General features: G+C 43.8%; 5 protein-coding genes across 5 annotated transcripts; 3 read left to right on the forward strand and 2 right to left on the reverse strand.

Moving 5' to 3' along the window:
* The first annotated feature begins 361 nt into the window (after positions 1–361).
* Positions 362–2,840, forward strand: LOC117194197 (glucose-6-phosphate isomerase-like). Its single transcript, XM_033398852.1, has 5 exons — positions 362–590; positions 800–1,382; positions 1,448–1,687; positions 1,752–2,280; positions 2,347–2,840. Exons 1-5 carry the CDS (start codon positions 454–456, stop codon positions 2,535–2,537), a joined length of 1,680 nt encoding a protein of 559 aa, XP_033254743.1. The 5' UTR covers positions 362–453; the 3' UTR covers positions 2,538–2,840.
* A 5-nt stretch (positions 2,841–2,845) lies between these two features.
* Positions 2,846–6,257, reverse strand: LOC117194196 (WD repeat-containing protein 43-like). The gene is made up of 7 exons (XM_033398851.1): positions 5,901–6,257; positions 5,312–5,841; positions 4,774–5,256; positions 4,587–4,715; positions 4,378–4,527; positions 3,228–3,328; positions 2,846–3,162 (listed from the first exon to the last, which is right to left on the reverse strand). Exons 1-7 carry the CDS (start codon positions 6,204–6,206, stop codon positions 2,969–2,971), a joined length of 1,893 nt encoding a protein of 630 aa, XP_033254742.1. The 5' UTR covers positions 6,207–6,257; the 3' UTR covers positions 2,846–2,968.
* On the forward strand, positions 3,369–4,384 carry LOC117194199. Its single transcript, XM_033398854.1, has one exon. The coding sequence runs from the start codon at positions 3,416–3,418 to the stop codon at positions 4,328–4,330; it is 915 nt and encodes a 304-aa protein (XP_033254745.1). The 5' UTR covers positions 3,369–3,415; the 3' UTR covers positions 4,331–4,384.
* A 322-nt stretch (positions 6,258–6,579) lies between the features above and the next one.
* Positions 6,580–8,718, forward strand: LOC117194198 (T-complex protein 1 subunit theta-like). Its single transcript, XM_033398853.1, has 3 exons — positions 6,580–6,724; positions 6,903–7,933; positions 7,993–8,718. Exons 1-3 carry the CDS (start codon positions 6,665–6,667, stop codon positions 8,537–8,539), a joined length of 1,638 nt encoding a protein of 545 aa, XP_033254744.1. The 5' UTR covers positions 6,580–6,664; the 3' UTR covers positions 8,540–8,718.
* Positions 8,719–10,581: 1,863 nt separating this feature from the next.
* LOC117194200 (guanine nucleotide-binding protein subunit gamma-1) lies at positions 10,582–12,238 on the reverse strand. Its single transcript, XM_033398855.1, has 2 exons — positions 12,136–12,238; positions 10,582–11,382 (listed from the first exon to the last, which is right to left on the reverse strand). Exon 2 carries the CDS (start codon positions 11,360–11,362, stop codon positions 11,150–11,152), a length of 213 nt encoding a protein of 70 aa, XP_033254746.1. The 5' UTR covers positions 11,363–11,382; positions 12,136–12,238; the 3' UTR covers positions 10,582–11,149.
* Positions 12,239–14,093: the final 1,855 nt, after the last annotated feature.

Genomic DNA, 14,093 nt, shown 5'->3' on the forward strand with positions numbered 1-14,093 from the left:
TAGTTGAGACACCTTGCAGCCCTAGTTTCACAGTGGTACCACCCTGTCAGAAAAAGGAAAAAGATTTAAACAAGATTCATTTAATTCATGAGAATTAATCGCCAGGAGATGTCAAATAAAATAAATTTAAAATTTTAACTATTTCGAAATTCGAATAAATACGTTTTCGGGCCTGATTTTCGATTCAAAACAAAAACCACCAGCGACGTGGCAACTCTGAGTCTTGTTTTTCATTTGACATTGGAGGAACTTTTGTAAAAATTTGCCGACAGCGAAAATTTTTGGAAAAAAATAAAAAAAATCAGCTGTTTAGTAAAAAATAAAATAAAATATTTATAACGGCGATTTATAAAAAAAATAACCTGTGTCAAGTAGCGGTATTTAAGTGAAGTTTCGTGATTTTCTCGTGTTTTTTGTGACGAAAAAAACCTCCCCAACCTCTCCCAAAGAAAAATGGCCGGAAACCCCCTGCCCCCTCTAAACGAGGAGCCCGCTTTCAAAAAACTCCAGGAGTACTACGACGCTAATCACAATCAAATTGTTATCAAAGATTTATTTGTGAACGATCCGAAGCGATTTTCAAAGTTCAGGTGAGTTCATTTGCATTAAAAATGAGGATTTTATCAATTAAAAATCAATTAAAATGATTGATTTGATTTGATTGATTAAGATTTTGATTGAGTTTTGACGTTCCCCCTCGTTTAAGTTTTTTAATTGGGGTAATGGGATCATATTGTCTTGCAGCCTTACCAGCCTTACTGGTAGATTTTCCATTTTAACTTTTATGTTTTTATTTCAGCCTACGCTTGCGTACCCCAAACGATGGTGAAATACTTCTGGACTACTCCAAGAATCGCGTCAACGATGATGTCTGGAACTTGCTCATCGATCTGGCCAAGTCGCGGAGAGTGGAGCCAGCCCGCGATGCCATGTTCAGCGGCCAGCACATAAATATTACCGAAAATCGTGCCGTCCTGCACACGGCGTTGCGGAACCGGAGTGCAGACGCCGTCCTGGTAGATAACACGGATGTGATGCCAGATGTTCGGGCCGAGCTCCAACACATGAAGGAGTTCACCAACAAGGTAATCTCTGGAGTGTGGCGTGGAAGCACTGGCAAACAGATCACCGACGTGGTCAACATTGGAATCGGTGGCTCCGATCTGGGACCCTTGATGGTTACCGAAGCTCTGAAACCCTACGGCAAGGGCCTGTACTCCCATTTCGTGTCCAACATCGACGGCACCCATATGGCGGAGGTTCTGAAGAAAGTCAACTACGAGACCACATTGTTCATTATAGCGTCGAAGACGTTCACCACTCAGGAGACCATCACCAATGCGACTTCGGCCAAGACCTGGCTGTTGGATCATGCCAAGGATGTAGGTGGATTGCTAGGTGCTGGTGTATGAATTTACTATAGATTTTCCCCATTCTCCCCTTCTAGGCGGATGCCGTTGCCAAGCATTTTGGGGCTCTGTCGACCAACAAGGAGAAGGTGACTGCCTTCGGTATCGATAGCGCCAACATGTTCGGCTTCTGGGATTGGGTGGGAGGACGCTACTCGCTCTGGTCGGCTATTGGGCTTTCCATTTGCTTGTCCATTGGGTTCGAGAACTTCGAGCAGCTCTTGGATGGTGCCCATTACATGGATAATCACTCCAAGACATCGCCGCTGGACAAAAATGTAAGTCAAGATTGATATTTGTGGGCAGCTCCTATGTTTAAATATTTGGTTTTTTGGTTTTCAGGCACCTGTCATTCTGGCTCTGCTGGGCGTCTGGTATTCGAACTTCTACAATGCTGAAACACACGTCCTACTGCCATACGATCAGTACTTGCACCGCTTCGCTGCCTATTTCCAGCAGGGCGACATGGAGAGCAACGGAAAGTTCGTTAGCAAGTCGGGCAAGCCAGTTAAATATAGCACCGGTCCGATTGTGTGGGGCGAGCCAGGCACCAATGGCCAACACGCCTTTTACCAGCTTATCCATCAGGGCACTCGCCTGATCCCATGCGATTTTATTGCCCCCGCCCAGACGCACAATCCCATTGCCGGCGGCAAGCACCACAAAATTCTACTCTCAAATTTCCTGGCCCAAACGGAGGCTCTAATGGCCGGCAAAACGTCCGATGAGGCCAAGCAGGAGCTTACCAAGGCCGGTTTGTGCGGCAACGAGCTAGAAAACCTGCTGCCGCACAAAGTGTTCGCTGGCAATCGGCCGACGAACTCAATTGTGGTAAAGAAAGTGTCGCCATTTACACTGGGCGCATTGATTGGTACGTTTGGCCGAATTGAATTTCACAAGACGCTTCAATTAATTATTGATTTCATTCAACTTTCAGCCCTCTACGAACACAAGATCTTCGTGCAAGGCATCATTTGGGACATCAACTCGTTCGATCAGTGGGGCGTTGAGTTGGGGAAGCAACTGGCCAAGGCCATCGAGCCGGAGCTCGACACTTGTGTCGAGGTCTCTTCTCACGACAGTTCCACGAACGGTCTAATTAATTTCCTTAAGGCAAACTGGAAGTAGATTTGTTCGACCATTTGTTGACAATTAAAATGAGATGAAAATGTTCGCGCGAACAGACACAAAAACACCTGTAGTAGTTCCTGTGCTGTTATTGGATGAGCTTCTACTTATGTATACTCTAACTACCTATAGAAAAGAAACCAAACCCCTGTTCTTGGCACAATATTCTACCATATATATAGATTGGAAATGGAATGTTTACGTTTGCTTGCTAATGACAAAATCTCATTGTCGGAAATTAAAAAAATAATTGGCTCCCTATTCGTTGTTGCACGTAGTTAATAAACACAAATAAAAATTGCATGGAATTCAGTGTGGAAAACTGCACTTGTTTAATTGGCTGGGGGATAGGACAATAAAGAAATTACAGTGGTACCTAAGCTAACGTATAGAGGAATAAACTAATCCACTGATTCATTGGAGTCAGTCGCTTAATCGCTCAAATCATCATCGTCCGAGCCTTGAGTCATTGCCATCGTCCATTGATCGTCCTCATCGGCCGCCACATCATCGTCTGCTGCCAGGTCTTCGTCTGCAATACTGTTTAAGCTGATGTTCTGGTCTTCCAGATCGCTCCAGTTGCTATCACCCTTTGCGCTATCACTCTGCGTATCGGCGGGCTCATCTGAAGCACAAAAAAGTTGATTAGTTTAGTGGGACTATGGTAAAGCATAATTTCACAATACCAACCTTCCTCTTCTTCGTCCACAATTAAAACGTTGCTTTCGTTCAAATGGTTATCTGCATTTCGCTTCATTTGACTGATGATCAGGTTGACGCGTCCAGATATTCTAAGAGTAGACATTACAAATCTGACTTTAAACAGTATATATACAAAATATATTTAACTGAAATAAAAAACACCAAATTAAGCTAAAATGGAAAACCTCGTCTCGGACTCGGATCTAAATGAGCGAAAATTTTCGCAAGTCTCCATTCTGATGAATTCGCGACGATTGAACAGGACTTCGGACAATGAGCATGACGGTTTGAATGCGCTCGTCTCCCCCATGGGCAATATCACAAGCATCGCCGATGCAGTGGCCCATTGCGATAAGCCAGTTTGTGATGACGCCGACATGCAGTGCGTCATGGACTTGGTCGATTCCACCATTTGCGAAGCCCTGACCATAGTTCAGTCCGATCCACGGGGACTGTTTTGCTACAAGCTTCCAGAAAAACCGAAGCCCGTGGTCAGTGTGCCTACTCTGGTCGATTTTATGGTGACGACAATTGCCGACGAGGAGCATGAAACCACTATTGTTGCCACAAAAGTTGCAGTGGGTGAATATGGTCCGAGCTCGGGCTCCAGCGGATTGCTTCGCAAACCGACGACCATTGGGTCATTCGAGTACAGCACTGTACTTTCCGAGATCCAGGACTTTATTGACCTGTGGCAGCTATCGCCAGACACAAAGTGTGCGGTTCTGAGCAACCCTATTCAACACGATATTCCCATCAAGGGAAAGATCTACTTTGCCGATGCACATTTCTCACGGCCCACGCCCCGCTGTCCTAACCCACTGGCAGTGGCAAAGGTGCGATTCATCATAACCGTTTCAAAGCTGGTGCAGAAGCACTATCCAGTAATGATCACATACCGCTTTGAGGGCTACAACACTCTGTACTATGCGGTGGGCGAGCGTTCGCAGAGCTCGTTTTCTTTTCAAAGATTCTACATTGATACCATACTGCACACCAAGTTGGCCTTCTACGCTGAGATCTGCGAATGCCGCCACGGCACTGTGGAGAAGCCGAAGAAATCCACAAAGACCAAGAAGGGCAAGCACTAATGCGAATTGAATGCCAATAAAACTGTTTCGATTTACCAAACACTTACTGTAGTGCCTCCGAAAGACAATGCATGCGCTGCTCCGCAACACCAAGACAAATTCCCAACTTTTCGCGCAATGCCTGTTTGTCTTCAGACATCAAGGCACTCGTGTGCGTGCAGGCCAGTACTTGCAGCCAGCGTATGGCTGATGTAACACTGTAATTTAAGGAGCCACTTAAGTAAATCCGCCATTCAGTGTAGAAATATGTGCTTACTTGGCATGCTTTCCTTGTATAAGTATTGAGAGTTCTTTCACCAATGGGTTGACATATTCGAGCGGCAGGCGGTCTAATGTCAACTGTATCGTCTCCGTGTCATGGGTACTGAGGACTGCGTCAATCATGCTAAAATAGAAGACTGTTGAGTGGGCTCTTCAGCATACAATTTATATCAGCAACATACGCCTGATCTTTGCTGTGCAGTGCCTGCATCAGAAGCTGTGTCTTGCTTTGTGTTTGCAGCTTTCCAGCACCCTGTTTGGTGGCCTTGATTTGCAGGTGCTGCAGGCGCGCCTCCATTGGAACGTCGTTTTGTACTTTCTTCTGGGAAATCGGCAGAGCACTATTGTACTCCACAATCTTCTGACTCACTACAGGAGCGAGAGTTTTGTGGGCGGCCTGCAAGGCCTGCTCTTTGCCCTTTTTCTTAGCATACAGCTTCTTCGGGTCGGCGCGAACGATAACATTCAATTTCTCAGCATAGTTAGGGGTAATGCGTTCGAATTGTATCTGTTTGCGATTTCCGTAACCGAAAAGAATCTCGTGCGAACGATTTGTGTCAGTTACAAAGTGAGACGCCAGAGCATGAATGGGCTCGACCGTATCGGCGCCATCCGAAACGATTTGCAGGGAGGTTTTCGGCTTAACGAACTTTTCGGCTGATAGACTGCGGATAGTATAGGCATGATTATGTATTATTTGTTTAAATCTCAATGGTGTACCTGTTTACATTCAACAGGTATATGTGTATGATGCCGTTGCGCGTCACACTCGCCACCCGCAGCTGTCCGTCGTCTTCAACTTCGCTGGACAAACAGTACGCCAGATCCTCCATGAGCAGCGTACAGGAAGAGGCCTTGTTTTTGCCCTTCTTCTCAATCTTCCAGAAGCAAATGACTCTCTCCATACGAGCTGTAGTCAGAACGAATTCATCATTGTCAGTGCACATAACGCTACTGATGGCATTAACCTCGCCAGAGTGCCCGGTAAATGTTTCCACCAACTCTTTAGTATCAACATCATAGACCTTCAACTGGCGCGAGCCAACTGCCAAGGCCCGGCTCTTTGGGAGATACACAATATTTCGCGGCTTTTCGGGCCCAACCTGCCAGTCACTGATGCAGCGTTCTTTCTCCAAAGACCAGACAAGTGCCCGGCAATCGGCTCCCACGGTATACAAAAGCCCCGCGTTGTCGTAAGCAATCGAGGTGACTGGACCATCGTGACTGTCGCCACTCAGAGTACGTTCAATCTGCAATTGTACGAGAACGTTACTGGGGATTGTGGTTCCATGAACTAATCAATTCTTACCTTTCCCTCGGCCAATGAATATATAACAACGCCGCCTTTCAGCGTGCCCAGAGCAATGTAGAGTTGGTCGCTGGGCGCCTCTTGGGTCGGCAGACTCTTGCGAGACCTCTTGGGTCGCTGCGCTGCCACCAAAACCCACGTGAACGCTGTGCAGGGGCCAGATAGCTGCAGGTTCGGGGTGAACTCCTGTTTCAGCGTGTTCGTTTCTGTGTTCCATACTCGCAGTATTCCCAGGTCGTCAACAGAAGCAAAGAGTTGACCACCATTGGGCGAAAACCCCAACACGTGCTTCTTGCCTTGCGACATTGTTATTTTACAAATTTACGTATTTGCGGCAATGGGGCTTCTATCGATTCCTATCGATAGAAAATTTGAATATATCGGTCACCAAATGGCACCGATTTTTTATTTAAAAATACCCAAGAGACGGGTATGCAAAAACTCCCATCCACTATATATACTCAACTTTTCCAGCAGTAAACTGTTTTTAGATTTAAATAGTCTACATATAATCTAAGTCTGTATTGGGAACCTGCAGAGGGTATTTTAAACTAAAATATATGTATAACAAATATTTATAAGTGGCAGTCACGGTTCCATAAAAAGATCCGATATATTCCGATGGAATAGTTATTCGTCTCATCGCTAGCACCTCAATACAATAGGTCCAGAATATTCGCCGCCGTCAAATTTATTTGAGGTTATACAAACTCTTGCTGGAACTTACCGACCGACTAGCTGTGTATTGAAATCTGTGTACAAAAATGGCTTTATCTGTACCAAAAGCACCCGGAGTATCTCAGATGCTAAAGGATGGCGCACGCGTAAGTCTAATATAAAGAATACATAACAAATGGCCCATATAAAACGCGATTTCATTGAAATTCTGTGTAAAATAAAAACATGCCGTCTCGGGGAGGCGCGTGATTAGTCATCGCCATGGAAAAAGTCATGCATTTTCTTGAAAAATGTTCGAAATCATAATTTGTCTCATATCCTCAGATGTATAGCGGCTTGGAGGAGGCCGTCTACCGTAACATCAGTGCCTGCAAGGAGTTTGCTCAGACAATGCGTTCTGCCTACGGCCCCAATGGAATGAACAAAATGATCATCAACCACATTGAGAAGCAGTTTGTGACAAGCGATGCCGGAACCATAATGCGCGAGCTGGATGTTGAACACCCTGCCGCTAAGCTGATCGTTATGGCTAGTCAAATGCAGGACGCTGAGGTCGGAGATGGCACAAACTTCGTTGTGGTTCTGGCCGGCGCTCTGCTTGAGTCTGCAGAGGAGCTCCTGCGCTTGGGCATCACCACCGCCGAAATAGCCGATGGCTATGAAAAGGCACTGGAAAAGGCTCTTGAAATTTTGCCCAAATTGGTTTGCCATAAAATTGAGGTCTATCGTAATGTTGACAAGGTAAAGGATGTCCTTCGCACAACCATCATGTCGAAACAGTACGGCCAGGAGGACTTCCTCAATGACCTGGTGAGCAAGGCCTGTGTCTCCATATTGCCCGATGAGGGCACATTCAACGTGGACAACATTCGCATATGCAAGATCCTCGGTAGTGGGCTGCCCAAGTCGGAGGTAGTCCGCGGTATGGTCTTCAAGCGCTTCGTGGAGGGCGATGTCACTTTTGCCGAAAAGGCCAAGATCGCCATATTCTCGTGCCCCGTCGACATTATTCAGACGGAGACCAAGGGCACAGTACTAATTAAGTCGGCGGACGAACTCATGAAGTTCTCATCTGGAGAGGAGAGTCTGCTGGAGAATCAAATCAAAGCCATTGCCGATGCCGGTGTAAAGGTTATCGTTGCCGGTGGTAAGGTCGGTGACATGGCCTTGCATTTCCTCAACAAATATGGCCTCATGGCTGTGCGTTTGAACTCCAAGTTCGACTTGCGCCGTTTGAGTCGTTCTGTGAACGCCACTGTTCTACCTCGCATTACCCCGCCTAGCCAGGAAGAGTTGGGCTACTGTGACAAGGTGTGCATTGAGGAGTTGGGGGACACGACAATCGTAGCATTCAGGTGAGTAATGCCATTAAATAATGTCATGAAACTGTCCAAATAACACCGTGTTCTTTAAGAAACGAGGGCAAAGACTCACGCATTGCCACAGTTGTGATCCGTGGTGCCACAGACAACTTCATGGACGACATCGAGCGCGCCCTGGACGACGCCGTGAACAGCTTCAAGTGCCTGACACGCGATGGACGCTATCTGCCAGGAGCCGGGGCCATCGAAATTGAGCTGGCCACCCAGCTGTCGGCGTATGCTGACACTTTGCCAGGCCTGGAGCAGTACTCTGTGCGCAAGTTTGCCCAGGCTCTCGAAGTGTTCCCCAAGGCCCTGGCCGAAAACTCTGGATTCAATGGCACCGAAGCTGTTAACCTATTGTATTTGGCTCACAATTCCGAGAGCGGCAAGAACATCGGTTTCGACATTGAAGCAGAGACGGCGAGCACAATAGATGCGGCGAAGGCAAAGATATTCGACCTGTATCAGGGAAAGTTCTGGGGTCTCAAGTACGCTGTTGGTGCGGCCACAACCATCTTGAAGGTGGATCAGATTATCATGGCCAAGCGTGCCGGTGGTCCCAAGCCGCGTCAGGCTGCCGGCAGTGATGAGAGCTAAACATCTCCCCTAACATCTAACATACTACTCCTAGTTTCGCCAGCTCCTGCAAAAATTGCTTCACACAAGGGGCCCCATGGAAATTATATATTTCATTAACATCTCTCACACACTCACTTACACTCATGCCTACATGCACACAGTTTCTTGTATTAATAAACGTAACTTACGAAAACTGAGTTAAGTCTTTCATTTTTGAGGAAATAAAACAATGTTTGGGTGTGTTTTCGCACCGAACCTGGTGCCTCATAACTCATCTAAGGTAGTTATCGAATTTTTATTTTTGGAATATAAGCAAACGATTATTTGTTTTGTTCATTTGAGTTGAGTACAATAGATATTTCAAATGCTTATTTGCAGATACATTTCAATAATATTTGTGTGGACTCGGCAAACGTCTCCCAGTGCGGAGACAGTGCCGTCCCAAAATATTTCTATTAGTTTTCGAATAAAATACGATCTCGTTGTCGCTTTTCAATTGAAGTGAATAAAACTTGTAAAAGTGTGATATCTGATCGATGTACATGATTTTGAGTAAGATGCGTGTGCTGGTGATTGCTTATTTTTGGTTACCTTTTAGTTTTAATAGTGGTAATAATTGGACGGGGGGTCTGCGCATAGCGAACGGGAACGAGTCCATCCGTGCTCCAATGGATGGTTCGTTCGCCCATCCGCCGCAGCAAATCCCCTGGCTGGCCCTAACAAATGAAAGAATATCTCAACCAATGAATAACTGAATGCCATTGTCTGGCAAATCGAAAATTGTTCTGCTAATTGTCGGAAAGTATGTGTAGGCAGGCTCCTAAACCAACTGCAGTTTTGATCTGAAGGCCTCTAACTCAAAATTCTTAAAGTCCATCCGAATGTTCATTTTGTGCCACATTTTGCTGTTTGCTCACGACAGCAAACTGTGGTTCAAAATCTCAGACAAAGTTCTTAAAACAAACGCTTCTTCAAAAATGTGTGATTCTTAAATTAATTTTGTTCTACGATTTTTCAATATTAACTAAAATCACCGCCAATTAATAACTATTTAAATGCAACACTGGAAGAACCGACCGATTAAATTATATATCTATTTGCATCATTTTCATCATTACAACATGTCTTCTCTGGCCGGAGGCTGACAGATTATCACGATGAAAATCAACATATATTGTATTTTTCTTATTTAACATGTACGAGTATGGTATGGTATGGTATGGTATGCATGATAAGCGTGCCTTTCTTAACTGTTCATTCGAATACCATACAAATATTCCCATTGCCACGTTAGAGTGTATAAAAATAACTTTTCTCGCGTTATTACTTTGAGTTTCATGCTAATTACATTTTAATAGATTGCCTCTAAATCCTTTATATTACCATGACCATGAATGGATGGAGATTGTGTAGTAAAATAATAGTGGTATCATAAATTTGGGATGTTTTCCCAGAGGGTAGGAAAAAAAATCACACATTTTTGTCAATTGTCATTTTCGGTATGCTTAAAAATGCAGAAAATTTTCGGATTTTGCCTGGTTTAACTGAAATTAATTATTGTTCTAAGATGCAAATACAAATTGGATTTCATTTTCATTGGATATTTTCATATTGGCATATTGTGTGAATCAAAATTGATAAACTACGCTAGAGAAAGAGTTAAATATTTGGATTTGTTCAATTTTTGGGTATTATTATATGCTTGCTGCGCTACTACAGCGGTTCGTAATATATTTGACTAAGAAAAACTTGATAATGAACGCACCAAAGTTTGCGATAAGTTCAACTAGCTTGTGGGTTCTTGCATTTCTGCTCATTTTAAAGCTTTTAAAGTAATTCGATAATATATTTGCGTATATGTATTTGGTTTTTGTTGGTAGTTTCCATTACCCACCCATTGCAATTGGTGGTTAACGAGCTTCGTGGCTCTGCTTCAAAATAGAAGGATATTCTCCGTTTCTCAATCCGATTTTCTTCACATTATTGTTTAGGTTGTCCTGTCTTTTATCAATATTCAATAAATATAACAGATGTATCTCGAAATAAGAAGCCAAAATATATGTATCTTCTGTTGGGTTTACGTTTATTGATAAATTTGTATGTCGGATCGATAATAGTTGATGATAGGGTATATAGAATATGTGTGAGTTTCGGTTTATACTTGTAGTTTAGGTAGTTGTAGTAGTAGTTGTTGTAGATGCTATAGTCAGCGCATTGATTTTCTTGTTAGTTGGGATACTCGCGTACCTGAACAGCTTTACTATTCGGATAGAGACAACTCTGATATATCTTTGGGACAAATGCTTCGATTATGAATTTTGAATCTTTCTGTGGGCTTTGTATAACCTAATACAACTGTTAACGTGAGTGGTGATATATCTTTATATATTCTAGCATATATTGCTTGAGACAATTTGTTAGTTGTTATTATAGCTTTTGCACAAAGAATTATATTGAGATATATTGATCCAGGTGACGTTGACTGGTACTGGTGTCATTATTAGACATATACATATTTAGAATCCATCTTGCTAAACTAAAAGTAAACTATATACGATCTGCGCATTGATGCTGAAGTCAACTGCTCCGTCCGCAGTTCGCCTTCTATCGCCAACTCCAAACTCCTCCTTAAAGAACGGTGCATGAGGACTTTTCACGGAATGGATTTACCTTCTGGCTGGTGAATCCAGTCAAAAGGTAATCCTCTTGCTCGTGCTCCGTGATGTACTTCATCATTTTGGCGCACGACTCCGAAATGGTCTGCCGTTCCATCGACGCCTCGCGACGCAGCTGGTCAACGACAATGCGCTGTTGTTGTAGAGATGATGACATTACGTCCATGATGGCTGTTTTGGATAGGCCTATGGTTGAAAAGTTTCTCAGTGATACTGTGATATGCAGTTACAGGGGTGGTTGGGGATGGTTGGGATGTCGGTTTGGTTTGGTGTTTTGGATGATTCTTAATTGTTCGCAGGAAATAATATTAAAAGAAGTGCATTGCAGCATGGTAATCGTTTAAGCATTTGTTTCAATTGTGTTTTCCACACCAGTTCAACATTAAACAAGCGACAGCGACACAAAGCTAGACACTCAATATTCTGTTCGCAGGTGGACACAGCTTGAAAGAAAGTTAAGTAGGAGTAGGTAGAGTTAGAGGTTCGGTTCAGACATTCCAAAGATAGATAGATTTGTGAGTCACTCGTAAGATACACATGTAAATTAGGAAATTTCATTAGGGGGTTGACAGCGCGACATACGAAAACGTGAGTAGGCATGGCATATTTAATCGATCGATGATTAACTTTTCAGCGCAAGCAACCAAAACCTTAACTTATGCACAGAACAAGAGCAAGGTTTTGTTAAAATTATAGGAGGAAGAGAGGCGGTAGGCGTGTAGGCGGGCACTATTTACGGGATAACATATAAATCACAGTATATAGTATATATACATATGTATTTTTTAGCAGCTATAAAGGAACATTCGTATGCACACATTCAAATGTATGCCACATGATTGCTGGATTTTGCAGAACACGGTGAAAGCGTTAGAAGTAGTAAAGAATTTAGGTAAATGCACACACAACACACAACTATAATCGTAACTTTTTATTTACCAGCTTTGTTGTTTAATATATTTTTATTTCCGAACGACAGCAGCAAATTTTGATGAACAGATACACACCCAAAACTAGGGATGTAATCAATACATCGATATATATATCTTTGTATGTTCCAGTCCCACCTGAACGATAGGTGGCCAGGGCTGAGGGCGACGCGCCATCTAGCGGAAGTCCAGGGAGGCTCGATGGTGTATGGTGACATCGGGGGGAGCTGGAGCCGTACTGGGGATATAAGAAAGAGAATAGGATTAGTTATATCAAAGACTATACAATACCAAGATGTCGCATGAGGAACAAATGCTTTTTCAATTTTCGTTTGACGCTTCATGGTAGGGGCGCGCGGGGCTAGTACTTCAATTCTTTTTTATGCTACCTTCGCCTCCGAAGTGCTACTCGGCTTCGTCAATGCCTCGGTCAGCACGAGCTCGAGCCAACCCAGAAATATGCTTGTAGTTGTGTATATGTGTGTATGTCCTAGGTCGGCACGGCCATAAGCTGGTTTCGCCCGCAGCATACACGGCTTTTAGCTTCACACACAAGCGCACTGAAAGCATGTCAGTGGTTGCGTGCCGAAACCGTAGAGCAGCGCATGATGCAATTATACAAGGTGGTCTCGTCGGGAGCCGAAGTTCGTTCGTGTTGTCCCTTATCGTCAGTGCATGCTTGCTTGTTGATGATGAAGGTTGTTCGCGGACGAATTTGTATACCCGATACTCAAAATGAGTATTGGGGTATATTAGATTTGTGGTAAAAGTGGATGTGTGTAACGTCCAGAAGGAATCGTTTCCGACCCCATAAAGTATATATATTCTTGATCAGCATCAATAGCCGAGTCGATTGGGCCCTGTCTGTCTGTCTGTCTGTCCGTCTGTCCGTCTGTCCGTCTGTCCGTCTGTCCGTCCGTCCGTCCGTCTGTCCGTCCCCTTCAGCGCCTAGTGCTCAAAGACTATAAGAGCTAGAGCAATAATGTTTTGGATCCAGACTTCTGTGATATGTCACTGCTACAAAAATATTTCAAAACTTCGCCCCGCCCACTTCCGCCCCCACAAAAGACGAAAATCTGTGGCATCCACAATTTTAAAGATATGAGAAAACCAAAAACGTAGAATTGTAGAGAATGACCATATCTTTAAGACTGCGGAATCTGAATTGGATCGTATCATTATTATAGCCAGCATCAAGAAAACAATTTCATTTTTTCTCGCCCTGTCTCTCTCTAACACACACGTAGCATAGGCGGCTTTGCTTAGAGTAAAACATTAGCGCCTAGATCTCAGAGACTACAAAAGCTAGAGCAACCAAATTTGGTATCCACACTCCTAATATATCGGACCGAGACGAGTTTGTTTCAAAATTTCGCCACACCCCCATCCGCCCCCGCAAAGGACGAAAATCTGGGGATATTCAAAAATCTCAGAGACTATTAACGCTAGAGTAACCAAATTTGGTATCCGCACTCCTGTTAGATCTTACTATAAAACGTGTATCTCAAAATTTCGCCCGACACCCTTCCCTCCACACAAAGGACGAAAATCTGTTGCATCCACAATATTGCACATTCGAGAAAACTAAAAACGCAGAATCATAGATAATGACCATATCTATCAGATTGCTGAATCTGGATCAGATCAGATCATTTTTATAGCCAATAGGAACAAATCAATTTGCAGTGGCTACGCAGCGCCCGACGTCACGCTCAGACTGATTTTCTGTCTCTCTCGCACGCACTCTTTGTCGTGTCGTTTAATATTAGTGGCGTCTGCCGGAGGAGAGCCATACTGACTTAGTATCGGGTATAACCGTAGAGTTGCGGTGTCCGCAGCAACTCACAACGTTCCCCCTCGTTTGATATATTCTTAACCCTTATGTCCCGACAACAACAAAATTATAAAAAGCATATAAAAAAATACCACAGAATTAGAAGTAATCTTTATATATTATGTAAAAGAACA

Source organism: Drosophila miranda (assembly GCF_003369915.1).
Source record: "Drosophila miranda strain MSH22 chromosome Y unlocalized genomic scaffold, D.miranda_PacBio2.1 Contig_Y2_pilon, whole genome shotgun sequence".
NCBI lineage: Eukaryota > Metazoa > Arthropoda > Insecta > Diptera > Drosophilidae > Drosophila > Drosophila miranda.

Excerpts from the sequence above, each read along its gene's own strand:
- LOC117194197 (XM_033398852.1), top strand. The coding sequence starts at position 454 with ATGGCCGGAAACCCCCTGCCCCCTCTAAACGAGGAGCCCGCTTTCAAA. Across the intron at positions 591-799 it reads AAGCGATTTTCAAAGTTCAG|CCTACGCTTGCGTACCCCAA; the intron begins GTGAGTTCATTT and ends TTTTTATTTCAG. Across the intron at positions 1,688-1,751 it reads CATCGCCGCTGGACAAAAAT|GCACCTGTCATTCTGGCTCT; the intron begins GTAAGTCAAGAT and ends TTTGGTTTTCAG.
- LOC117194199 (XM_033398854.1), top strand. The coding sequence starts at position 3,416 with ATGGAAAACCTCGTCTCGGACTCGGATCTAAATGAGCGAAAATTTTCG.
- LOC117194196 (XM_033398851.1), bottom strand. The coding sequence starts at position 6,206 with ATGTCGCAAGGCAAGAAGCACGTGTTGGGGTTTTCGCCCAATGGTGGT. Across the intron at positions 3,329-4,377 it reads TGTCTTTCGGAGGCACTACA|AATATCTGGACGCGTCAACC; the intron begins GTAAGTGTTTGG and ends GTCTACTCTTAG. Across the intron at positions 3,163-3,227 it reads TGTGGACGAAGAAGAGGAAG|ATGAGCCCGCCGATACGCAG; the intron begins GTTGGTATTGTG and ends TTTGTGCTTCAG.
- LOC117194198 (XM_033398853.1), top strand. The coding sequence starts at position 6,665 with ATGGCTTTATCTGTACCAAAAGCACCCGGAGTATCTCAGATGCTAAAG. Across the intron at positions 6,725-6,902 it reads TGCTAAAGGATGGCGCACGC|ATGTATAGCGGCTTGGAGGA; the intron begins GTAAGTCTAATA and ends TCATATCCTCAG. Across the intron at positions 7,934-7,992 it reads ACGACAATCGTAGCATTCAG|AAACGAGGGCAAAGACTCAC; the intron begins GTGAGTAATGCC and ends GTGTTCTTTAAG.
- LOC117194200 (XM_033398855.1), bottom strand. The coding sequence starts at position 11,362 with ATGGACGTAATGTCATCATCTCTACAACAACAGCGCATTGTCGTTGAC.